The 26147-nt window shown below is 41.8% G+C and overlaps 1 protein-coding gene across 6 annotated transcripts in view; it reads right to left on the bottom strand.

The window, feature by feature from the left end:
* Positions 1-26147, bottom strand: part of MAGI2 (membrane associated guanylate kinase, WW and PDZ domain containing 2) — a 1522816-nt gene that overhangs the window by 36161 nt on the left and 1460508 nt on the right. The window contains exon 22 of one of the 6 annotated variants that reach the window (XM_053609533.1): positions 15764-15852. The exons of 4 other annotated variants lie outside the window; for them this stretch is intronic. In XM_053609533.1, the coding sequence (XP_053465508.1) occupies positions 15764-15852 (89 nt within the window). Of the gene's footprint in view, positions 1-15763; positions 15875-26147 lie in introns of all 6 variants that reach the window. One more of the 6 variants, XM_053609534.1, reaches the window with a different exon arrangement.

The raw sequence follows: 26147 nt of genomic DNA, 5'->3' as shown, positions 1-26147 counted from the left end.
CCTTCATGCTCCAGTTTATAGGAACAGGCCTCGAAAAGCTGCTTTCCCCACGGACACCTCTGAAGCCACAGCCCTGGTCTCCTGGTGAGGGCCAGTCCTTACCCTGAACATGGGCCTGCTGTGATTCTGGGCCTAAGTCACCGTTCAGTATGCTGCAGGTCAGCTCTGCTGCTGGCAAATGAAGCCTGCCTGGCATTTATTCTTGGAGAAATGTCTGAAAGGCTCTTATGGCCCATAACACTTCGGAGGAAAGCCATAGTAATGTCAGAGGTGTCAGGGGCTTGAGCCTCCTCTTGACTAATCACTCTTGCCCAAAGAAATACGATACACAGATGCAGGCAAGTCTCAAGGTTCAGAGAGGCCTATGATTTTTTTTAAACTGTCAAGGAAGTCTGTTATGAGACTGTGTACAACCCTCCATTTCTTTGAGAAATATTGTTAGTGCTGTTTAAAAACAAACTAAAGGAAATGGAAGGAACAATAAAAGAATACAAATGGTATATAAACATACATAGGATGCGGGTGTTGGTCCCCACTCTCTTTCTCATTTTGAAGGGAGTCCTCTGGTGTTAGAGCTTGAAGGGAGGTTCAAGAATCTGGAGTGTGGCCATTCCACTGTATTCTAAGTGAGGCCAGAGCCTTGCGGAAGTCAGGGGAGGAGTTAGGTGCTTTTCTGGCTGTGGGGTGCTATAGTTTGGGTATCTGAGCCTCCAGCTCTGAGCCTCTGAGCTCTTGTTGAAATGTGATCCCCAATGTTGGAGGTGGGGCCTAGTGGGAAGTATTTGGTGCCATCTTCATGGCAATGAGGGTATTCTCCTATTAGTTCCCATGACAACTGGTTGTTAAGAAAGGTCTGGAACCTCCCGCCTCTCTCTGTCTTGCTTTCTCTCATCACGTGGCGGGCTCCCCTTCTCCTTCCCTGGACAGCAGAAGCTCCCTGCTGCCCTCATCAGAAGCAGATGCTGGTGCTATGCTTCTTGCCCGCCTGCAGAACTGAGACCACATAAACCTCTTCTCTTTATGTTTCCCACCGTCGCGTATTTTTTCATAGAAACACAAAGTGAGGCACGGGGCAGCCTGGTGTCTGGATCAGTACTTACTGTCAGCTCTGGGCACTTTTTATTACATCACGCAGCCTCTGCCAAAGCTTGCAAAAGACTCTTCTGTAAAAACTGTTCTTCATCACCCAGAAGGAGCTCCCAAAGCTGGGTATGTGTGACAAGCAGGCTATGACTCCCGTGGCTTTACCCATCCTCCTGTGAGAACATATGCTCTCTGACCCACTGGTTTCAACTTTTCAAAGTTATCCTGAGGAAATAATGAAGGATATATGGGAAGATACTGCTTCAAGGATTGTTTTTTTTTTTGAGATAGAGTATCACTCTGTAGCCCTGGCTAGAGTGCTGTGGCATCAGCCTAGCTCACAGCGACCTCAAACTCTTGGGCGCAAGTGAACACTTTGCCTCAGCCTCCCAAATAGCTGGGAATACAAGTGTCTGCCAGGACACCCAGCTAATTTTTCTATTTTTAGTAGAGATAGGTCTTGCTCTTGCTCAGGCTGGTCTCCAACTCCTGACCTCAGGCAATCCACCCGCCTCGGCCTCCTGGAGTGCTAGGATTATAGGCATGAGCCACCACACCTGGATGCTTCAAGGATTTTTTTTTTTTTTTGATAGGATTTTTCATAATAGTGTAAAAACTAAACAAATAAAATTAAAGATATATAGTTCAAATAGGAGACTGGCTAAATGATAAATGCATACAACAAAATGCTAAGCAGCCATTAAAAATGATGCATAGAAGGATACTTATACCATGGAAACATACTCTGAACACTGCCAAGTGAAAAAAGGCAGGTTTTAGAACAAAATGATTAAATTTTAAAAGAGCAAAAGAGTTATTTTCCTTCTTTTGATTATTTCTGTTTTTAAGATAGTCTCTAATTAAAATGTAGTATTTTTGTTAAAATCAGAAAAAGCTGTCTGAAAAAGAGGGCCTGTTAGGGCAACATTTGAGAACTGATTTGGCTGCAGACTGACAGGAACATTTTCAAAGTTTAGATTTAAAATATGTTCTTTTAAAATTTCTGTCCTAGGAGTCCATTGCGGAGTCTCAGCCTTTCCGAGAGCTCCATCAGAGCCGAGTGAAGACACCCGTGATACAGAAGTTGTTCTGGGACTGTGGTGTCCTCTGTCCAAAGGTGAAGGGAATTCCATGGAGGGGCCCTTCTCTGTCCTTCCTTCCCTTTCCCTTATCGGATTGGCCCCAAGAGGGCGAGGACCTGTGGAGACTGGCTGTGTTCCTGGCATGGGACTATGTATGTCTTTGGAGGTCAAAAAGTGAGGATAAGGCCTCGAAGTGCGCCTGTCAGGAGTAATCCATCGTCCAGGAATTCAGGAAAATCCAACTATTTTTCCGTACTTTCTCTTCTGAGGTTTCTGGCCTGAGACAAAGTTTATGGCTATTTTTCCCAAACTCTCACAGACTCTCCCCTGCCCCACACCATGTGTTCTTTCCTTGTTTCAAAGTGGGTGGATTGAAGAAAGATCAAATAGAGCAATGGCTCTCAACCTTCCTAATGCCGAGAGCCTTTAATACAGTTCCTGTGGGTCACCACTCGAGAATGGCTGAAATAAAGGCTGATGATGAAAAGGCTGAGAAAAAAATTCAGGTGAAAATTGTTTATTCTTTGCTGGGAGACGAAGGTGAAAATAATTGACTGGATTTTGTTGCATCCTGCTCAACAGGGCAAACTGAACTTCCAGCTTGCTATAAAGTATTAAAGGCTTAGATCTAGCCTTTTGATTTTTCAAGCATGCTTGTACTCCCACAAGATCTACCTCAGAATCTGCTGGATCCCATACCACTTTCTTTTATGAATTGAGCTTATTTTGCACTTTCTCTCCTTGGGTGGAGGAAACCAGACCCAGCAGTTAGACATGGTAGCTCTTTCACGGAAAGTAGGCGCTCTGCTGCACACTCCCTCTCTCTCCCCACTCCCTTATTGTAAATATAAACAAAACATACTGCAGTTAACTTTTTATTATGGGATGCTCAACACTGGGAAGCTGGAGAGGCAGGATTTCTGATTAATGTAAGGGTACATATGATTAGGTTACACTGTTTGCATTTGCATTTGTAGGAATTCTTTCTTAAAAATCCTCCCAATTTCAACCTCGTACTTTCAAGATTTGGAGAAAATGATTCTGCGTTTTGTATGGAACCGGAAAAAACCCCGTATAGCTAAGGCAGTTCTTAGTAATAAAAATAAAGCTGGAGGCATCAGCATACCAGATTTTAGTCTGTACTACAAAGCCATAGTGGTCAAGACAGCATGGTACTGACACAAAAATAGAGACATAGACCCTTGGAATCGAATTGAAAACCAAGAAATGAAACTAACATCTTACAACCACCTAATCTTTGATAAACCAAAGAAGAACATACCTTGGCGGAAAGACTCCCTATTCAATAAATGGTGTTGGGAGGACTGGATGTCTACATGTAAAAGACTGAAACTGGACCCACATCTTTCCCCACTCACAAAAATTGATTCAAGATGGATAAAGGACTTAAATTTAAGGCATGAAACAATAAAAACATAGGAAAAACACTGGAAGATATTGGCCTGGGGAAAGACTTCATGAAGAAGACTGCCATGGCAATTGCAACAACAAAAAAAATAAACAAATGGGACTTCATTAAACTGAAAAGCTTCTGTACAGCTAAGGAGACAATAACCAAAGCAAAGAGACAACCTACACAATGGGAAAGGATATTTGCATATTTTCTTTTTTCTTTCTTTTTTTTTTTTAGAGACAGAGTTTCACTTTATGGCCCTTGGTAGAGTGCCATGGCATCATACAGCTCACAGTAACCTCCAACTTCTGGGCCCAAGTGATTCTCCTGCCTCAGCCTCCCGAGTAGCTGGGACTACAGGCGCCTGCCACAATGCCTGGCTATTTTTTGGTTGCAGTTCAGCCGGGGCTGGGTTTGAACCTGCCACCCTCGGTATATGGGGCCGGCGCCTTACCGACTGAGCCACAGGCGCTGCCCATATTTGCATATTTTCAATCAGACAAAAGCTTGATAACTAGGATCTATAGAGAACTCAAATTAATCCACATGAAAAAAGCCAACAATCCCATATATCAATGGGCAAGAGACATGAATAGAACCTTCTCTAAAGATGACAGATGAATGGCTAACAAACACATGAAAAAATGTTCATCATCTCTATATATTAGAGAAATGCAAATCAAAACCACCCTGAGATATCATCTAACCCCAGTGAGAATGGCCCACATCACAAAATCTCAAAACTGCAGATGCTGGCGTGGATGTGGAGAGAAGGGAACACTTTTACACTGCTGGTGGGACTGCAAACTAGTACAACCTTTCTGGAAGGAAGTATGGAGAAACCTCAAAGCACTCAAGCTAGACCTCCCATTTGATCCTGCAATCCCATTACTGGGCATCTACCCAGAAGGAAAAAAATCCTTTTATCATAAGGACACTTGTACTAGACTGTTTATTGCAGCTCAATTTACAATCGCCAAAATGTGGAAACAGCCTAAATGCCCACCAACGAAGGAATGGATTAACAAGCTGTGGTATATGTATACCATGTACTACTATTCAGCTATTTAAAAAAATGGAGACTTTATATCCTTTGTATTAACCTGGATGGAAGTGGAAGACATTATTCTTAGTGAAGCATCACGAGAATGGAGAAGCATGAATCCTATGTACTCAATTTTGATATGAGGACAATTAATGACAAGGTTAAGGGGGGGGACGCAGAAAGAGGGATGGAGGGAGTGGGGTGGGGCCTTGGTTTGTGTCACACTTTATGGGGGCAAGACACGATTGCAAGAGGGACTTTACCTAACAATTGCAATCAGTGTAACCTGGCTTATTGTACCCTCAATGAATCCCCAACAATAAAAAAAAATAAATAATTAAAAAAAAATCCTCCCAATTTCACTTCACTACAGCATTGCCCTTCCCTTGGGCGTGTGTATGTAGTATCTTCTTATGCCAATTATTTTTAAGTCCCCCTTTATTCAGAGGAGTACTTATTTTCTTTTTCTTTTTTCTAAGAGCCTTCTGGAGGGCAGAGCCTGACCCTAACTGTTTTTTTTTTTTTGTCATTCATTCATACAACATAGCACTGTCCAGTGCTAAGCATGAGGCTCTGGGCACAGTCCTACTTGCTAATTGATCCAGTGGCCAAAGAATTGTGAGACAGGTAAGATAATAACTCAGTAATACTTTTAATAAGAAACAAGGTCACAGGCTGGGTGAGGTGGCTCATACCTGTAATCCTAGCACACTGTGAGGCTGAGGAGGATGGATCTATTGAGCTCAGGAGTTCAAGACCAGCCTGAGCAAGAGTGAGACCTCTGTCTATAAAAATAGCCAGGTGTGTGGTAGGTGCTTGTAGTCTCAGCAATTTGGGAATCACTTGAGCCCAAGAGTTTGAGGTTGCTGTGAGCTATGATGCCATGGCACTCTACCAAGTGCTATAGAGTGATTGTCTCAAAGGAAAAAAAGGGGGGAAATATAAAAAGAAACAAGGGTCACAGAAAGGCAAAAGGAATTGCATGATCTTCATGTCACATTTTGCAATACCAAATACCCTGGCAGTGTCTGTAGGGAGTGCCCCCACACTGGAGGCTTCCGGTGAAGACAATGGGAATGCTTTTCCCCATCAGCAAGGTTCTGAGTCAGAATCAGGATTGTGTTCTAGTAGCATCTGTCTATTTTGCAAGCTCCTACTTAGAATGTTTGGCAGGCAGGACAACTGATATTTCTCCTCCCCAATGAAACTGAGCTGCTGTCTCCAAGGAAGCCTTTGTGAGAAGAGGTGGGGTCCAAAGGAGCACAAGTAAACAAACCACTGAAGCCTCAGGCTCAGGAACCTCCCTTTCCACACAAGTAACCCTACTTTTTCCTTATGTCCCCGGTGGGGTCTTCATTTCAAAATCAATTGAAGGCAAGAAGCAAAATGACACAAGCTAAACAAAACACTGCTAACTAGAGAGGGAATTGGGGACAATGCCAGTCTTAGGATAAAGATCTACCTGTGCCCTACTGATTGCTCCTTTAAAAAACTTACCACCTCTTATCTATTTGTGGGCTGCATAATTTGCAAAACAAAGCTCAGTAGGTGAGGGAATTCTTTTGGGCCTTAATCTTTGCTGATGGATTAGAGCCCCTGATTCTTTTTAGACTCCTGTGTGACAGTGTCTTTTTATTATTGTGGGGGGAAATCCCGTAAACTTTACCATCTTAACCATTTGTTAACCAGTATTGTTATGTGCAACAGAGCTCTAAATATCTTGCAAAACTGAAACTCTATACCCATTGGACAATTCCATTTCCCTTATCCCTACCCCCTGATAATCACATTCTTTTTTTTTTTTTTCATTTATGTATTTTTTTGAGACACAGTCTCACTCTGTCACCCTGGGTTGAGTGCTGTGGTGTCATCATAGCTCACAGCAACCTTAAACTCTCGGGCTCAGGAGATCTTGCCTCAGCCTCCAAAGTAGCTGGGACTATAGGCGCCTGCCACAACCCGGCTAGTTTTTCTATTTTTAGTAGAGATGGGGGTCTTGCTCTTGCTCAGGCTGGTCTTGAACTCCTGACCTCAAGCAATCCACCTGGCTAGACCTCCCAGAGTGCTAGGATTACAGGTGTGGGGCATGGCTGACAACCACATTCTACTTCTAAGAGTATAACTAGTTCAGATGCCTCATGTAAGTGGCATGTGGCAGTATTTGTGAAAAAGAGGTGGGATCCTGACAGCAGCTCAGTCTCTGTGGGGAGGAGGAGTATCAATCGTCCTGCCTGCCACGTGAAAGTGGTATCAGGTAGTATTTGTGCCTTTGTAACTAGCTTATTTCACTTAATATATTATCTTCAAGGTTCCTCTACATTGTGGCATGTATTTAACCTTATCTTTTAAGGTTAAATATATAAGATTATATTTATGTAATATATATATAACCTTATCTTTTAAGATTAAATATAATCCATTATGCTCACACACACACATGAACATACAAACACACGCATTGTCCTTATTCATTCATCTATATTGAGACATTTAGGGTGCTTCTCCCTCTTGGCTATTGTGACTAAGGCTGCAGAGAACACAAGCGTGCAAATACCGTGTTGAGGTCCTGTTTCCAATTCTGTTGAAGCTCTCTCTCTCTCTATATATACCCAAAGTGAGATTTCTGGGTCCTATGGTAATTCTATTTTTAATTTTTTGAGGCAACTCCATCTGCTTCCATAGCGGCTGCACTATTTAACCATCCCACCAACAGTACACAAAAATTCTAATTTCCTCACGTCCTTGCCAACACTAGCTATTTTCTGTTTTCTTTTTTATTAGTTGTCATCCACTTGATTTGCATTTCCCTGACAATTAGTGATGCTGAGCATCATTTCTTATTCTCGGCCATTTATATGTCTTCTGTATGTCTTTCAAAAACCATAGCACAACGGCGTGTTTCTAGCTAGAGATTTTAGTGTCCTGGAGCTGTGGATGGAGAAAGACTAGGACTTAGTTTCACTGTATTTGACCACCAAAAGGCAAGAACCATTTCACCTACATGCTGAGTAAGCAGTGAGGTTTTTACTTTTTTCTTTTTTGCCGAGGCATGGCCTGATATTTCACTTTGAAAACAAGCTAAAGCTATTGATTGCTATATGCCCAGGGGTAATAAACTGTTGGTGGCTATAATAGGAAAAGGCCAACTGAACAGATGTATTTCACTTGGGAAAGATAAGTTTTCTTCCCTCTGGCATTTTATATACATATATAAAAGGGAAACATCTTGAATATAAAAACAGGCATTAAAAATCCCTGCTACTTGCCTCTCAGTGAATTTTCGTAAGGAATTATGAAAAGACCCAATTCATTTTTTTGAAGGTAAACCATTAATGTGAGACAATCCTTCACCAGAAAAACACAGTGTTGGAAAGTGCCTGTAAGTGGTCATATTAAAATGATTGAGTCCATACATTAAAGTTGGGATTATGAGGGAAAGTGGCCTCTGGGTCATTGCTCACCTGTCGTAAGAAGGGAGGTGACACAGAGCCTGGAGAGGCAACCAGGGAGTTTATACATTCTTACTCTTATTTGCTGGCCTCCCTTTCCCACACTCTCCTGTTCTTTTCCCTGGGGACTCCATCTGCCCTTTCGGTTTCATCTGCTGAAGACACATGACTGTGATGTAATGGCCATCATGAATCACTATATGAATGGCCGCACACATCATAAAATTCCACTTTTTTTTTAAGAGATGGGGTCTTGTCATGTTGCCCAGGCTGGCCTCAAATGCCAGGTCTCAAGTGATACTGCTGCCTTAGACTCCCAGATTGCTGGGATTATAGGCAGGAGCCATCATGCCAGTCCTACATATTATTTTTTTTATACCCCTAGATTAGTTCACTCACAGTATTCTCAATGTTAGTATTTGAAAGGAACCAAAACGTTGCATAATTTAACTCTATCATTTTATAGATGAGAAAACAGGTCCAGAGAAATTAAGAAATTCTTTTTTTCTAAGCGAAAGTAGAAAAGTATAGAGAAATTAGGTATTTCTTGAAAGATCGCAGGTAGTTAATGGCATCATTTCTGAATTTGCCTATCCCCCTCCTACCCTTAATAATCAGGATCTAATCTAGGGATATTTTTGGGGTCCTATTATTTTTCCCTTTACCATTAGTTACCAAGTCTATGGATTCTTCTTTCGAGGCTCTTTGTATTGGCAACTCCCTGTGTCTTACTTCCACTGTTTTTAGCACCTCCTTAGCCATCCCTGCATTTTCTAGGTTAATGGCTTATTTGATCTGCCTCTTGCTGAGTGGTCTGTAACTCCAGCGGCACACTGTATTGACCTGGGCAATATTAACAACAACAGAAGTGAACTTCTGTCTACAGCTTTTCCCTACCCCATTCTGGTTTAATTGGTCTAGAAAGGAGCTTCTATGGCTATTTTTCAAGTATGAATTTCCCAGGTGATTCCTATGGGTAGCCAGGATTGAAAATTCTTTCCAGAAATGTTTTCTACCTAGAACTTTCTGGATCATCTCAGTCATTAATTTCTAGTATCGGCTTCTTCTAAGCATTCCAAGTTTTTATTCTCCTCTCTCTGCTTTTTGATAGGAGCCCTGTGCTCTGGTCCTACCATTTGCCTCTTGGCTTCAAAATCATCTCACACAATATCCTATGTTCACTTGGAATCATACTGTTCTTGGCCTGTCTCTTTGCCTGTCGTAAACCCACTAGTTCCTCAAGAGTTTCTCAAAATCAACTACCTTCAATAAACTCTGGCTGACTCTTCAGCCATTGTTTTTTTTTTTTTTTTTTTTTTACCTCTTGTCTCAATAGGTCTCAAACTCTCATGTCATTCTGGTTTATAATGTCCTTTTTTTTTTTTTTTTTAGATAAGGTCTCTCTCTGTCACCTGGGCTAGAGTGCAGGTGTCATCATAGCTCACCATAACCTCAAACTTTTAGGCTCAAGTGATCCTCCTTCCTCTCAGCTAGGGGACCACAGGCACCTGCCACTATGCCCAGGTAATTTTTCTATTTTTATAGAGACAGGGCCTCACTCTTGCTCAGGTTGGTCTCAAACTCCTGGCCTCAAGCTGTCCTCCTGCCTCGCCCTCCCAGAGTGCTAGGATTACAGGTGTGCTCCACTGTGCCCAGCCTTTCCTGTTCTAAGTAAATATTTTGGGCTCTTTGGTGAGATGGAAAGCTCCAAAGACCTTTGGAACTTTGGGACCAAAGACCCCATTCTTAGGGAAAATACCCCCCGAAAAGGGGAAAAACAGAAAAATAAGTTGAGCAAGGTGGAATAAAAACGGTTTAGCTAACTTACTTTTAAACTAACAGTTAAATTACTTGTCTGGGCAGTTTCTGCTTTTATTGGAAACCTGGCCTGTAAGGGATATAGCTTACAAATTCCCCTGCTGGGTCTGTAAGCACTCTGAATGGCCATAGCAGAAGTTGCGCGCAAGGCCTAGGAAGGAATATTAACCAGGCTGATCCCTGCTCAGTCAACAGTCAACAACCTTCCAGAAGCAAATATCCATTGTGGGAATTTGTATAATGGCCAGGGCAGAGGTCGAGGGGACAGCTCAAGCCCTGAGATATGGGCAGGAAGAAGGGCTTGTACCCTAATCATGGAGGTAAACACCTTTGGGTGAAGATCAGAAGAAAATTCTTCTCTTCCACAATTCTTCAGAGGAGCCTGATGCCACTGTGTCCGCCTCACAGAGAAACTAGACGGGTCTAACCTCCCCCAAGGGATCTATGTGTGTGACCACAGACAGGAGGCTGATCCCACACAAGGCTCAGGTTCTGGATTTCTCAAGGCTGTCCAGACCCTTAAAGTTAATGATTATAGATAGAATAAGAACTAACATGCTTACTTGGAGAAACTGATGACTTTTTACTCCCTTCCTCAGCTTATCCTTTTGACTAAATGAGGAAATAGCTTTCAAGGAAAGCTGCGTGGCATAAAGACTCAGAGTCACTCACTGAAGCCCCACAAGCTAGTGGTGGTCCCCTGTGCCCCACCTTGAAAACTCTATTCTGTGTGTCCTGTCTCTTTATTTCTTACCACTTTTAATTTCATTTTTCCCCCAGTTGATCACTGCCAGTTCCACAGATCTTAAAGGACCCTGCCCCTGGAGCAGGACTCAGGCAGATATAATGCCATGTTTTTTTCTGTAGTCCCCTTGGCATCAAACAGTGGCTGATAGAAGTAAATTTGGTTGAACGTGGTATAGACCCAGGAGACTAGAAGTGAAGTTAGAGAATTTCTGTAGTGACCCCTTTTCCATAGCAGGAAGGCAGACATAGAAATCCCACTCAGACAGACGTGATCTTAACTCTCGATCCCTAGGTCCCAGTTATTTCATGTCTTCAAGAGACTGTGCTGTATATGGCATTTCTGTGTCCCAGAAGGAACTCTGGCATGTTAAACTATAGTCTGTGCTGCTGACCTAGGTCACCACTGTAATGTGAGAAGAAAAACCTCATATAAATGATAAAACTTAGATGAACCAGAAACAGTTGCCTGGAACTTCAATTAGCCAATTTTCTTCCAGTCCACACTCAATACAAAGAGATACATTACTAGAAAATATGTGGGCAGGCAGGAATTTATTATGAAAAAAAAGAGAGAGAAACTCTATTTCTGGTTTAGATTGAGAGGGTCAGTAGAAATTTGGGTCATTCATCCTACAAGTTCTATGACTAAACAAAACAGACATTGAAATTTGCTGTCAGGATGATGACCTCATGATATTGCAAAATGTTTATTCATTCACTTATTTATTCAGTCTTCCAGGTTGTCTTCAGTCTGCAAAGCACTGTATTAAGAACCTAGGTAAATACTGATATGAATAACTTGAATATCACAAAGGGGAGGAAGTATGAGTATGATATCAGTATGATACTGATAACTCTGCTGGGTGCGGGGTGGCGGGGGGGAGAGAGAAAGAGAGGAGAAAGGTATAAATAAAGGGCTATGGGATTTCAGAGGACTGAAAGATTACTTCTGATTGGTGGACAGGGGAAGGATTTATGGAGGAGGTGCCTTTGACCTAGGTTTTTAAAGAAGATAAGATTTGAGTTTTCCAAGCCAAGAGATCAGCATGTGTCCAACCACTGAAGGCAGGAATATAGGATAATGACAAATGTTACAGTGTGGCTGAAACACAGATATGTAATAAGATATGGTGGGAGATGAGAGATAAGATTGAATAGAAGGATGAGGCCAAATCATGGACGGCTTTGGGGATTCATTTAAGGATTTTTTCGAAGGGGGGATGGAAAAGATTTTTGAGTGGGGGTGATCCTTTAGGACAACTGTTGGGCATCAGTGATTGGGGAAGACTGACAACAGCAGGGGGGCTATCAGGGAGAAGGCTACCTAATCCAGGGGAGTGGGCCTGAGCTGGGATAGAATAATGAGAGGGCTGCAGGGCTGACCTGGGAAATGAGAAGGGTGATGCTCAGACTTGGGAACTGGTTGTGTACACGTGAGTATGAGTGGGGCAGTTAGTCAAGATGGTTTTGAGCTGTGCAACCAGGATGGCTAATAGTTCAACTAATTAAAAATTGATTCAAGAGGAGGAATATTTTCAGAGGAAATGTCATGAATATAATTTGGATACATAAATGTGGGGTATCTGTGTGGGAATGTCTAGCAGGCAGTTGGATGCCTGGAGAGGTGTGGAATGAGCAGAGAAGGAAAAAGAGACACAAGATTCATCTTTACAGTGGTGACAGGTGGAACCATGAGGGCAGAAGAGATCCCAAAGACCAGGCTGGGAAGGTGTGTTATGGGTGGGAAGAGAGTGGAAGACCTGGGGGAGTAATCAGAGAAGGAGAAGATCCACATCACCTGCTGACAATAGTGTTAGCTGTTATAGGGTTGAAGCAGTTATTGGATTTTGTCACCAGAGCAAGACTGAAGGTCTATGGGGGAGGAGGGGACACTGTCACTTGAATCCCGATGAACCCAGACTTTAAAATGTGGTATGTCATGAGAGAAGAGAAATTAAGCACAGCATCCCTGTTTTCAGACCCTGTATACCAACAGACGATTTCAACAAGAATGTGATTAAAGAGCTTTTTTTTCAAACAACGAGGACCCTGTTTTTCCTTAAACATTTCCCACCTAGAGATTCCTTTAGGGTAGAAGTAGTGTCTTGTTCATCTTTGTACTCTGACCCTCCCCATCCTCTGAAAAGACAAGCCAGGAAAACAAGGACCTGGTCACTCACTGCTGGAGCTAAGCAGGAGCTCTGGTTGCTCCCAGTGGCTGTCCATGCTCGGTGGATTCCCAGCGAGGCCCAACATGTGAGTGGCATGTGAGGTAGCCAATGGGTGAGGTCCCAGGAGGTAGCAGGCCATTTCCCACCCTCACTGCTCACAACAGCTGTCATTTCTTGAGTGCCGTGTGCCTGGCATCATGCTAAACCAGGTAGGAACTCCCTCCCCAGCCCATCCCTGGGCAGAACAATCACTTTTTCATCTAAAAAGTGGGTAATTCTCCCTGGAGCCTCAAAACCCTCTCTTTGGCTTCCACGTCACTCCTCTCTCCCGGCTCTCTTCCTGCCTCCCAGACTGCCCGCTGTCTCTGACCTTTGTCTCCAACTTCTCTCACTTGCCCATCACATGAGCCTGTGTCTTGTGGACTCTCTTCTCTCCGTACGAAGTAAGTTCTCTGGGGGAAAGCTTCTTCTGCTCAGGCTCCGTTTCCACTCCTGAGGCCTTGCCTGAGTGCCCTGTTCCTGCCCTGTTTCTGGGCTGCCTCACAAAAATGTCCTCCAGGCATCTGAAACTCAGGTCCCAAACCAACCTCATTATCCTTCTTCCTACTCTGGCTCCCACACTGCACACCTGTGTTTCCTGTCAGCTTCCTGGCTTCATCTTCCACTCAGCCCTGGGCCAAAGCCCTCCACCTCATCTTTTCTTTCTTATTCATTCTTCACCAAGTTTTGTTATTTTCATCAATGAAACATCTGAACTATTCCCCAAATCCAACCCCAATGTGCTGTTTCTACCACCACTTCCCTAATTCCGGTCCTCACATCATTTGGTCCAACTTTTGCAAAAACATTTTAACTGCCTGCATTTTCCTATAAAACCAATACTACTAAGGTATATTTTCAAATCCAGGTATTTTTAGATTCCTACTTCAAAATGTTTTAAATGACACCTGATTATATAAACATCAAATTCTTTTGCTTATTGTTCAAGGCCCTTTTAAATAGAGCCCCTCTTTCATTTTGGCCACCATCTTTCCCATTTACCCTGCTCTTCTGAACGTGTCTCCTGACTTTTCTCCAACTGCTTTCTCTGCTTGGAAAGAGTCTTACCTTTTGCCCACTCTGGTGAAATCAATGTCCAGCTAAAATGTCACCTCCTGGGTAGAACCTTCTACAACTCTGCTAAGCAGATTTAGTACACGCCTCCTCCGTGCCGTATACCTTTGCTGATGCTGCTCACATCTGTTAGTGAACTATTTTCTCCCTGTGTCCCCTACTAGTCTGTGAATGCACATGGCTAAGCCTCTCATTTTAGTCTTTATATCCTGAGCACTGAGCAAAGGACCTGGGGTCACAGGTGACACTCAAAAGATATTTGTGGAACTGAACTGAAACCACAAAGAGCCCTTTCTTTCTCCCTCCTTCCCTTTCCTTTCTCTTTTGAAAATTAGTGACTCTAGTAAATAAATTAATTCAAGTCTTCTTATCCCCATGGATTACAGACTAGTTAAAGTAAATCATACGGTAACCATATATCATTCTTTCGTCAGAAACAGAAATCTATGCCTCTTTAATCTACACTCATGAGGCTAGATTTACGCCATAGTGACTCCACGACTTTATACCTATTCTAGCATCTGGTAACTTTTTCTTTTATGCCTAACTTAGCTTTCCCCTGATCAGTAAGTTATCCCTGAGAGACATATGTTAGAGAAGTGATACATTTAAACTTATTTTTGTAGGTATTTTTCAGGAATTATTGCAATGGTGTGTGTGTGTGTAGGTATTTATATCAGCATAAACTATTTCATAAGAAATTATTTAGCAGGAGGCCAATTAAATAATTCACTTAGTGAATAATATTGTCTTTCATGTTAAATGGAGGCCAGTCCTGGATGGCAATTAGTATGATCATTAACAACCAGAAAATTTGTTTCAGAAAGAATTTAGGGAGCTGGCTTAAAAGAATTTGGAGAAGAGATGATTAGTCGTGACTGTGACAGTGTGAAAGGGGTAGCATCAAACCAGAATCGAGAAATGTGTCAGTTGGAGTCATACTCAGATGGCTAACTGTGGAGACTGAGCATGAGTATTAGTTCCTGCCAAACTGACATTTTAAAATCCTAGTCCAATTAAATCGTGGCAGTAGCAACATGCCACTGCAGGATTTGACAGTGGAAATGTGAGCTGCTCCAGGGATGTATCGAGGGTAAAAAGTTGCTTGAACTATAGCTGCAAGCCTATCATCTATGTTGTACCTTACTTTTATAGGATGATTTTATTTTCCTTAGGAATGTTTTTCCAATATTAGGCTAAAATACAGCCAACACTTGAGAATATTCATTTTGAAACAGTTGTGAATACTGTCTAGATATAAAGTTATGACTACTTTTTAAAAATAGTCACCAATGGGGTCTTAAAAATTTTTGTTTTCCCCTTAAAGTTGGTCCATCACTGAGTACGGAGGAAGGAAGGTGAGAAGGTTCAGTGCTGACTGGACACCCGCCCACAGCAGGCTGGGAACTGTCCCCAGTGCCAGGTACAGGTCAGAGTTTCCAGGGCTAGAATGTCTGGCAACGATGGCTCTCTTTCTGTCTGATGCAAAAAAGGTGGCTTAGTCTGGAGATGTCCATACCTGGGCTGAGAGGAAATAGATTTGGCTATTTGGAATCCCAGGGAAGATTTTTGGAAGTGTATGGGGCAGAACTCTGCTAGTGCTGCCTCTCTTATTTGGCTGCTGGGGTCATTCTAGGCTGCCCCCCCAAGGATGGGCTGCATCTCAAATTTTCACAAATCCTATCCTTATGACTTGTGAGGACTCAGTTACAAATATAGTCCAGAACTCTAGCAGTAATGAGACAAGCTACTATGAAAGAGAAAGCATTACACGCCAGTTAAGACATATGCAAAACCAAGGCTCATTAGAGAAAGATAATATTCATGCAGATTTTACAAACCGTGTCTTTAGGGTGGCCCAATAAGTAGAAATATGGGGACCCATGCTTGTCACTTTTCATGCACATGGAGAGACTGGAAGGTACCATTCCTAAAGGAAGGGGAGGAACAGCCTAGGACCAATCATTAGAATTAACAGAACCAGTGACAAAGATATATTGTTACTGTTAGAATCAAGATTGCTTAGTACGTTTAGAGCAGTCAAATAAAAATTATCTAGATAGTAAGGATAAAGACTTTAAGTAAAGCTAACCCTATCAAGCATGCAGCAAGTGAAATTAGTGAAAGACTGAGCTATACATGTATTTCAAAAGTAGACCCCTCCCCAATTTTGAGGGCATCCTGAGGTGCTTTTATGAAGCCATAAATGTTATTAAAATTTGGAATGGTAATATTTAAATTCTTATAGAATTTTCTCACAATGGGGTGTTTTAGTGATATCAGCTGTCATTTGAGAATCACAGTAATCATGTCTAAAAATATGTTTATATTTACATTTTCTCTAATAATCCCATAAACTCATACAGTTCCCCTCACCTCTAACACTGTGCTTCTTTATATTCAAAGTTCACAGTTGACTTGCTGAATATAACTGCTTTCTGGAAAAAAAAAAGCTGAAAAGAAAGTCTCGCCTGCTCCACTCCTCTGCACTCCTGGGCCATGGCTGCTTTGTCAAGCTCAGATCATAGACTACAGTTCTCTCCCTACTCAAAGACGTGTCTAGAAATTTGGGACTACTGAGGTCAACAGTCTCCAAGAAACAGGCCTGTAGGAGAGGTACCAGCTGCCCCCTGCTCTCAGCTCCGCACAGGGCGGGGTGAGGGGAAGGTGTCCATGGTGAGGTGAAGGTGAGCAGAACTTCGTCCACACAGCTCAGACATTTGGGGGCCTAATTCCCTCCGCCAGCACACCCTGATTGTCCTCCCATGTCCACGCCCAGCTTGCTCCACGCAGGGCTCTGTGTACACATGGCCCCCAGGTGCACAGTGGATCAGCCCTCCACATGGATTGGGGGTGTGCTTCAGGGGTGATTTCTTCAGGGGTGGTTTTCATAGCATGGTGTGTGTCTGAGGGAAGGGAGGGCGCCTCGAGGTTAAATGGAAAGTAGAACCTCACTGAGCTAAGGAAGCAAATGCTTACAATGAATATCAGAAGTGGAAATTAAATTTCAGGATGGATTAATTGGGTTTACCATTTATCCCTGCCAAGATGCAAGTAATTTTGTGTGAAAACAATCAAGCTGTTTTAGTGTCACACAACGAAGGCTCTTATTTGGTTGTAAACATGGCCTTTACTGGGCTTGAAAGATTCATGTGCCATAAAACCTCCTGCCCAGAAGGTCAAATAAAAGGACCTAGAACACGGTCAAAATAAATTGCCAAGAAGGCTAAAATAGAAACTACAGTGAAAAGTGAGAAACAGAGTTGTGCACTGTGCTAGACACATTAATGCATACGTTACGAGTGTATATGTCAGCCCTAAAACCTAGCATCCAGATAAGCTCAGGGTCATAGTCTGTTGGAAAGTGTATGCTTAAAAGACTAGAGACCTTTTTGTAGGCTATTCTGGAAGCAAATGTGTGAGCCACATTATAGAACAGCGATTGATTCTGGGCTAAATGGGTTTGTTGTTTTATTAAAAAAAAAATCTTGAACATAAAATAGCACATTGAAGAATGTGTGATTCTCAAAGTTTAGAGATTTTGCTAGAGTTAGAACATATCATTCAAGCCTGGAGTAAAGCATTAGATGCATATGATTTTATCTTTGGTCCCGAGGGATGGACTTCAGTTGAAAAGAATATTAGGAGGTCTTTATTAGAAGACGACACTGGGGCTGCCGGGGGTAGGGGCAAGAGTGAGGAGAATGGATGAATAAATACGTGCAGTGCAGAAGATTTGTAGGGTAGTAACACTATTCTCTACGGTACTACGATGGTGGATGCATCTCATTATACATTTGTCTAAACTCATGGAATATATACCACCAAGAGTGAATCCTAATGTAACTCTGAGTGGTAGTGATGTGTCAACATAGGCTCATCAGTTGTGAGAATGTAGCCATCTGATAGGGGATGCTGATCACTGAGACTACGCATGAATAGGGCAGGGAGGACATGGAAGCTTGGTACCTTTTTCTCAACTATCTGTGAACCTACAACTGCTCTGAAAAAATAAAGTGTTAAAACAAAAGCTGGGCTTGTGGATTCATTATTTCTTCCACTGTAAAGGAGGAATTTAGAGTACCTAAGTTTAGAAATTAAAGCTGGTAAGTTATTTGATTAGGGACAATCAGCAGATGGCAGTAGGCATAGGCATTTCTGAAGCTTTGGAGTCTTGACATTTGCTGGTTATGGCGGTTGTTCGGGGCTACTCTAGAATTTGCCTTGAGGTATTGGACTTTGCTTTGAGTAACTGGACTGCAGGGTTTGTTGTTGAACTCCTTCATGGGGATCAAAACCTTTTCATAACATCTCTACTTCAAGACAAAAGAAAATCTAACAGTGGGAAAAGGGAATTAGGAATGTAGTACCAACTTTGTAATGGGTCTCCTTGAGGAGTTAGAAGTCCTACCTAGCTTGACCCAATGTTCTCATGCTGTGAACCCCAGGGCCAGACTCTTCATAATGACATCAGAAAATAAGATCAGACTGTCAAAAAGGCATGATACGGAAAATGAGAGGGTGATGGGAGGAATCTATTCCTTTCTTTATGTTTCAATGGCTGTAAGTCTTAGAATGTAAATGATTTAGACTTTATATTACAAGATATAAAAAAGGCACCAAGAAGTAAACACTCCTGTGGGATTGGCCTTTACCATAGAACCAGAGAAGAAAAATCCAGCAATCTCCAGGGCGTGAATTTCCCTGGGAAATAAATTGAAATGAATAAAATGAAATTCCCTTTAAAAATAAAAAGGCCTGTACCAGACTCAATCAGAATTTCCAGAGGGTATGTGGAGAGTGAGAGGGAGTGAAGGCATCTGTGTATTTAAAAGGCTGAATCATTGTTCTAATACTTGTGTGTGTGTGTGTGTGTGTGTGTGTGTGAGAGAGAGAGAGAGAGAGACTTCTGACTCCTCTTAAAAAGTGTAAATTTTTTCTCCTCTTCTGCATTATAGGATTTTCTGAGTTTCCATATTTGATCTTGCCCTCTTGATCTTGATCTCTAACCTTCACTCCCCACTCCCCTGACATGTAAAAAACATTCTCTTGAATTTGTGATTTCTTTAAGCTCTGTTCCAGTGTTCTTACAGTATTCAGTAGTGTTTCTACTAGGAAAGCTGCCTTATCTCCTAGACTTCTATGGGAAGCAGCCCTCTTGTGGAAGAGCACAGCTTCTTGGTGGGGGAAGGAAGGAAATGTTTTAATTAGATCTTAAAATATGACTGTCCAGGATGGGTTCCTGGGGGAGCTGGAATCTTTAGATACATAGGAGTGCTCTTCTCAATGGTGTTTGGAAAAGATCTCTCTTAATCCATTCATCTCTTCCCACAATTTAATTGAGGGAAGCTGAACCTCAAGAGCTAAATGGGTTTTTCTTGGTAGATTTCTTGGGCACTATGCCATCTAAGGTGTTTTATCAGAGTCTTAAATACTTAATAAGTGAGGACTTGCAGGTGCAGGCATGTCAGCATATAGCCTTAGAAAGAGTATGAAAAAAAGGAATGTCATTATAGTCCCCGATTTTCAGTGAAACAACGGAGAGGAATGCGATTTCACCCTCATCCTAAAAACACTTAAAATAATAAAGGAGGTTTTGACTGAGCACCGGCAAAAGGAATTTCCAAGTTGCATTAAGTTGCATTAAGCAAGCCCTTGCCCCTGACTCCATGAAACAGAAACTTACAGCAAGCTTTATGCTTAGAGGATTTCCTGGGGTTGCCTCCATGCTGCAGGGAGCATCTTGAGTCTTCCAGAGAGGAAGAACTCTGACCTCTGCATGAGGCAGCCCAGGGTTCTGCGGACATCCTGTCCTCTTCCTGGGTGCTTTATCATTTTCTCTCACTCAGTGAAAGGTATTCTTGAGTGATTTGTAGACCTTCTCATGAAAAAGGAAGATATGCTCAACCAAGAATGTCAGAAGCTGAAATTAAATTTCAGAATTTATGATGGAAGCAAACTGCCTTTTGCCCTATTAAAAATGCAGGTGAATTAGTGTGAAGGCTATGGAGCTGCTTAAAGCTCTCATAACAGTGGTCTCCAAGGAAGGATTAAGGCAGTGGTGACTCCCTTTTGTCTTTCTTTGGGTGGGGGGAACCTCAGTATGCCCTCAGAAGCCCCCAGGATGTGAGGTGAGGCTGCCCTAGGCTCCAGAAGTGGCTGAAAGCCACAGGAGGGGAAAAGCAATGATCAGAAAATTTCACAGAAAGGCTAACCTGGAATTTAGCACAATTCAGACAAGGTCTAAGTGGAGCTTTACCCATATTTAACAGAGCCTTTCTTCAGAACAAGTACAAATCATTAATATAAAGAAAATACTTCATAAACCGAAGAAGTCAAGTGCTCTTCAAAGATCCTGAACACTCTAGAAGTCCTTATTAGTCTACAAATAATAGTACCCATTTTAATTTTTTAATGAAATCATTTGAGACCTTTCTGCCAGTCACTACTCTGTTAGAAATAGCTGTTACATGTATCTTTACATTAGAGTGTTGGCTGATGGAGGACCAGGACTGTATTTTACCTTAGGGTACTTGCAGAGAAGTCTGCACATAGTAGATGTTCAGTAAATCCTGGTTTAGTTGAAGAAATATTAATTATATTAACTAATGATAGTCATCACAGGGGTTGCTCCACATGGACTATTGGGTAAGAGTATATTGTCTGTTGTTATCTTTGTATGATCAGAGGCATGAAAAGGCATGCTGAGCAAATCATTGTGGATGTAATTATAAGGCTATCCTTACGATGTTTACGTGGTAATGCATATTCTTAAAGGAGGATACAGAAGTAAACACTGCATATTGCCATCTACATAGAGAACAGCACTGATTAACCTGATGTTCCACGATGATTGCTGTAAGTCATTCTGATTCACTGATTAAAGGAACACTTTTAACTAAACAACTATTTGTCCCATTCATTTCTTTAGCTATAGCCACTGGCTCAGATACATCTTACTCAGCACAGTTTTATTGTACTTATAAAATGTAAACAATTTCATTTGCCACATGCCTATAATCAAGTGAAACTCTATTAAAGATACAATTACCTTTGAAAATGGAAGCGTAGGCCGAAGTATAATTCACTGATTGCCTCCATCTTCCCCTTTGTGTGGGCACTTGGTGTTAGTTGTCTCTGGGCCACTTGTATTGTGAAAATTCTGCTCCTTCCTTTTTAACCCTGCCTGGGCCTCCTGAGACCACTGAGACTTTCTGTGTGCTATTCATAAAGGCCTGCCATGTTGCTTTCTAAGACAATAAACAAGCCAGAACACCAAGACTGAGAAGGATGTTTCTGTTTTGCTCTATTTTGATCAACTATCACAGCAAATGTTACCAAGGGAAATGCTCCTCTTTGGTCTGACCTGCTTACACTGGGAATTTTTTCATCCAATGGGCACATCTGTTTATCTTGGCCCTGGCTCTGGCTCAGTTTATAGATCAAGTGCATGTTCATCTTGTATTCCTTGAATGCTAATGAAGGACACCTGTGTTTCAAGGGAGCTCATTTGTATAATTCATTCCTGTGCAGTTTTACAATCATGATGTGTACTTCCTTTTCTCTTACCCTTTTCAAATCTAGTTTGAATAGCAATAAGGAGTGTTCAGGAGGGCACTACTTTGGATGCATCATCTTTTGATTCTTTAGTTAGTATGGTGTTGAGATGTGTGTCAAGGGAGGGGGGAACTCACACTTTCCCTGGAGTTTATAATCAACAAATTCTGGTCCTGAGGACTGGAGTTGGAGTATCTATCTCCTGAGCTCCTCTTTCAAAAACTTAACTATGAAAGCAGCTTCCCCTTCAAAGCCCTTATCATTTTCCAACTCCCTTTGCAGCTGCTCCACAGCCTCTGTGAGCAGCCACTACTTCCGCCTCCGTGTTTGCTGATTTACGCCTTTGAACTGGCTGAGGGGTCACCTGACAATTAGCCTTTTGGTAAACTGCAGATGGCAGGTGTGCAACCTGTTTAATCCATGTGGATTCACACTGATTTTGTTTCGTCAGTGATCTGATGGATTGTCCTTGCTGTTTTCTTCATTCTGTCGCTCCTGTGCTTATCTCTTGTCACAGATCATCTTAAGAACTCAGAGAGACAGCTTTATATTTCTCTTGACTGAGATCAGCTTTTCCTTGATGTGTCCAGAAGTTCAGATGAGGGACTTGCTTGGTAACTGTTCTAAATTCTGAATCATAGAGGGATCAGCGCTCCCTCTGTGGATATCACTTTAATACCCTTCTGCAGGCAGGTTTCCAGCCTCCTTATTGTCAAAGTTCTCTCTTTCCCAGGCTATGTTAAGCCTGAGTAGTTCCCTAACAGGTTAAGTGTGAATTCTGATAATCCCTTTAACAATCTTTTTAAGGATTGCTAGATTTTATGCCAATGGTAGGATCTTAAAAAGCAAATGAAGGAAACCTGGGATTAGGGCGCATTTGGACAAAGCGGATAATATTCTTGGTTATAGCTACTGGTAAAGTTAAGTATTTTTTTCTTTTCTTTTTTTTCCCCAAGTATCTTCTTTTGTTGTTATTGTTGCAGTTCTTTTGCTTTATTACCCATCTCCCTTGAGAATTTGTTAAAATTCTTGAGAATTTTGTTAAAATATACTCTAGTTTATCTTGGATAAAAAATTCTATTTCATGGTATGGTATATTTAACTGATGCTAGAGGAATTTTGGTGCTCCTCAACTGTTGGGCACTCCTTGCTCACTGGAGTCATTTGTACAATTTATGAATGTGGCCACTTCTTTGGCTTACTCCTGCTGCAGGAAAGGTTAACATAGCAGGCCTGAGACTGCTGTCCTTAGAAAGGCCTGAGACATGCCTAGCAAGTCATCCCCTATATTTCTGTAGATCTTTTGCTAAGTGATTGAGATGTCTCACTGTACTTAACCTGTTTGTACAAACAATGTGGCCCACGTGGAACACTTGCATTCCTTCTAGGAGTCTGGAATTTTGGTATGTGTTAGACAGAGGCTACCCGCATGGCTAGCCCATGTGAAAACTGTGGCACTTAGTCTCTGGTGGATTTTCCTGAGCAGGAGTGTCTCACTTGGTGCTGCACTTTTTGTTACTGGGGTGAGGTGTGCTCTGGGTGACTCCTGGTGGGAAAGAGCCAGCACCAGGCAGTCCTCATGTGGAGTCCTCCAGATGTTGCCCTGTCTTTGTTTCTGGTGATCCTGCTGTGTGTCTTTACTACAGTGCTGTAATAAATCTTAGCTGTGAGCACAGCTGCATTCCATGAGCCCTTCTAGAAAAATCTCTGAAGGGGGGGTGGTCTTAGGAGACTCCGGAATCCCACCTCCCCACCCAATTGGTCACTGTGAAATTCCTAAAATATGATTTGTTGACACTCTCCTAAAAGATGCTGATGTGATCTCCAATCTTCTTGGTTTCTCATGCATAACCATGCCCCTTTCAGCTTACAGTTTCCTGAAGAACTACTGTAAAATGCACTTGTGTGTATAATGCACACCCATGTTTTTGGTCCAAACTTTCAGAAGAACACCCCCTGGAAAAGTGGCTGCTCTAGGTCCTGAGAGACACATCTGGGAGGTCTAACACTCCTGCCTTCCCACAGCTGCCTGTTTTGTGAGGGCTGCCCCTTCCCTCTCTCATAGGAGCCCTTCCCTCCCTATCACATTGGGGGCTATGGCCAGTGGGGAGGAGGCTTCTGAAGTTGCTCGGCCCCTGGGCAGCCAAGTAGGTCTCTGGGGCCTGTGTGGGGGGTTCATGGTACCCTCCATGAAGCCGTGGCCCAACCTGCCAGCCCTGCCTGGTTGTAGCTCTCAGCAGAGGCTACTCTGGCCTGTTCCTACCAGTTCCCAGATGCTCCTGGACTAGAACCTTGTGCACCTGGTGGGCCCAGGCAGCAGCAGGGTGTGGCAGCCTTGTGAGGTCCACTCCAGCACCCCCCACTTTGAGCCATGCCAATCATGTAAAATACACATTCTTATTTTTCTCTCAAAAATTTGGGCAAAAAAGTGTACATATATGCTACAAAATACAGTAATACTGGTTTTATGACTACTTTGTTCTTCCCCTAAAGGAGACTGCTCTATACTATTACATTTTTTCTCTTGTGATATCACCTCTAAAGTTATTTTACAGTCAAAATCCATATTAATGTAATATCAAACATAGTTGGAAAACTCTAACATTACCAGCAAGAAAGATTTTATGTTACGTTTTGGAAGACTATATTAGAAGAAATTTTGCAGTACTATTATAGTTAACAATATTGACGGCTTGGCCCTCAAAAGTGTCCCTAGTTATTAAAACAATCTCTGTGTCTTGGTTAATTTGAGAATTTAATCTTAACCAGACATTTTTGGATAATGTTAAGAATTTAAGAATTATTAAAATAATGTTGACATGGTATTGAAATTTTGTCTTGTTCAAAAGTATGTTTTATTTTTTTCCTTCAAGATAATCTGAGACTGCTTCACACTTATGCATTATAATCTGAACTATACCACAGGTTGGTCATTAGTACTGTTCTAACGTCCAGGATAGACAAGCAGCTGGTATAGGGGTCCTGAAAGCATGGACCAACTAATGATTCTACAACAGAATGGAATAGCTCAGGACACTCATATTGGTCAGATTAACTTTTTAAACATCAACTTGTTAAAATAATAAGAACAATATAACCTCTATGAAAATTTCTTGGTATAGCTAATGGTTAGGTCTTATTGTAGAGTGAAATATACTATTAAATTGGTATGTCAGATGGAGCTGGAACATATTCTTCTTAGTAAAGTATCTCAAGAATGGAAGAAAAAGTATCCAATGTACTTAGCCCTACTATGAAACTAATTTATAGCTTTCATATGAAAGTTATAACCCAGTTATAACCTAAGAATATGAGGAAGGGAGGGGAGGGGGAAGAATGGATGGAGGGAGGGTGATTGGTGGGATTACACCTGTGGTGCATCTTACAAGGGTACATGTGAAACTTAGTAAATGTAGAATATAAATGTCTTAACACAATAACGAAGAAAATGCCAGGAAGGCTATGTTAACCAGTGTGATGAAAATATGTCAAATGGTATATAAAACCAGTGTATGGTGCCCCATGATTACATTAATGTACACAGCTTTGATTTAATAATAAATTAAAAAAAATGTGGTATGTCTTGGAAATGATAGTCACTTTGATATTACTGAATCAGTCAATAAGGTGCAAAAGAACATTCTATTCCAAGAATTTAGGTTCTTTACGCAGGGATTGATGTTGGTACCATTTAGCAGAATCAGGCCTGTGTTTATTACTAATACAAGTATTTAAAAATATTTTATTAGCTCCTAGCATTAAGCCTGGGAAGCTGGGATGAAATATTTCCCATAGCCATGGATCTAGCCATACAGAAACTTCTGAATACTTTCAGACTCAAAGTGAGGGCTTTCTAGCATTTTTGTAGGCTTTGTGGGGTGTACGATACCCCCAGAAACATAATGTATTTAAGGGACCTTGAATTTGGATATTCCAGTTGGACTCAAGGTATAGATCTGTGCTGCTAAATAAAGAGATGTTAGTTATTTAGATAATGAATGCAAAAAGCATAATTTGAAAGGAAAAAGTACTCTTTAGAAGTTTTTTTGGTACAGTATAGAGTATCTAGATCAGCAATTTGAGCTCATTATTCAGGTTAGCAATTAGATCCCGTTTGCCTACCATGAACAGGTGCCACCTGCACTAGTTTTCACTGATGTCTGTCTGACTGCCCCTCTGTCTCTGTCTTTCTCTGTCATTCCCTGAGAATATTTTCAAAGATCACCTTAGATTTTGATGTTTTCTTATGTAATGATCACCTAGCTTTTTCTGATACACTAGAACTATGCTGTCAGTGGTGTTGGTAACGGGCTGCTAGGAAATAACATTAAAGGTTTTAGAAGGCAAATCTATGAATTCAATGGCACCTTAAAGCCTTTCTGGTAAGCATATGGAAACACAACATAGGAGTGAATTTTTGGAATAATTCCTAAATGCAAAGGAAATGTCCTCATGGTTTACATTGCAAATTTCACACCCTGAAGATTTGTTCTTGTTTGTTCTCTAGCCCCAGCTACACATCCTATGAGACAGTCTGATACACACACATAATTTTAGGAAATAATTGACAAATTACTGTGAACTCAAATGAACAGACTCAAATGCCAGTCAGATTAGAAAAGTTCTGGCATACGGGTCATGCTGGATCTCCCTGCACACTCGGAGATG

This window comes from Nycticebus coucang, chromosome 11 (assembly GCF_027406575.1).
Source record: "Nycticebus coucang isolate mNycCou1 chromosome 11, mNycCou1.pri, whole genome shotgun sequence".
Taxonomy (NCBI): Eukaryota; Metazoa; Chordata; class Mammalia; order Primates; family Lorisidae; genus Nycticebus; species Nycticebus coucang.
Note: the sequence above shows the minus strand (reverse complement) of the source record. Positions and strands in the feature narration are given on the sequence as shown.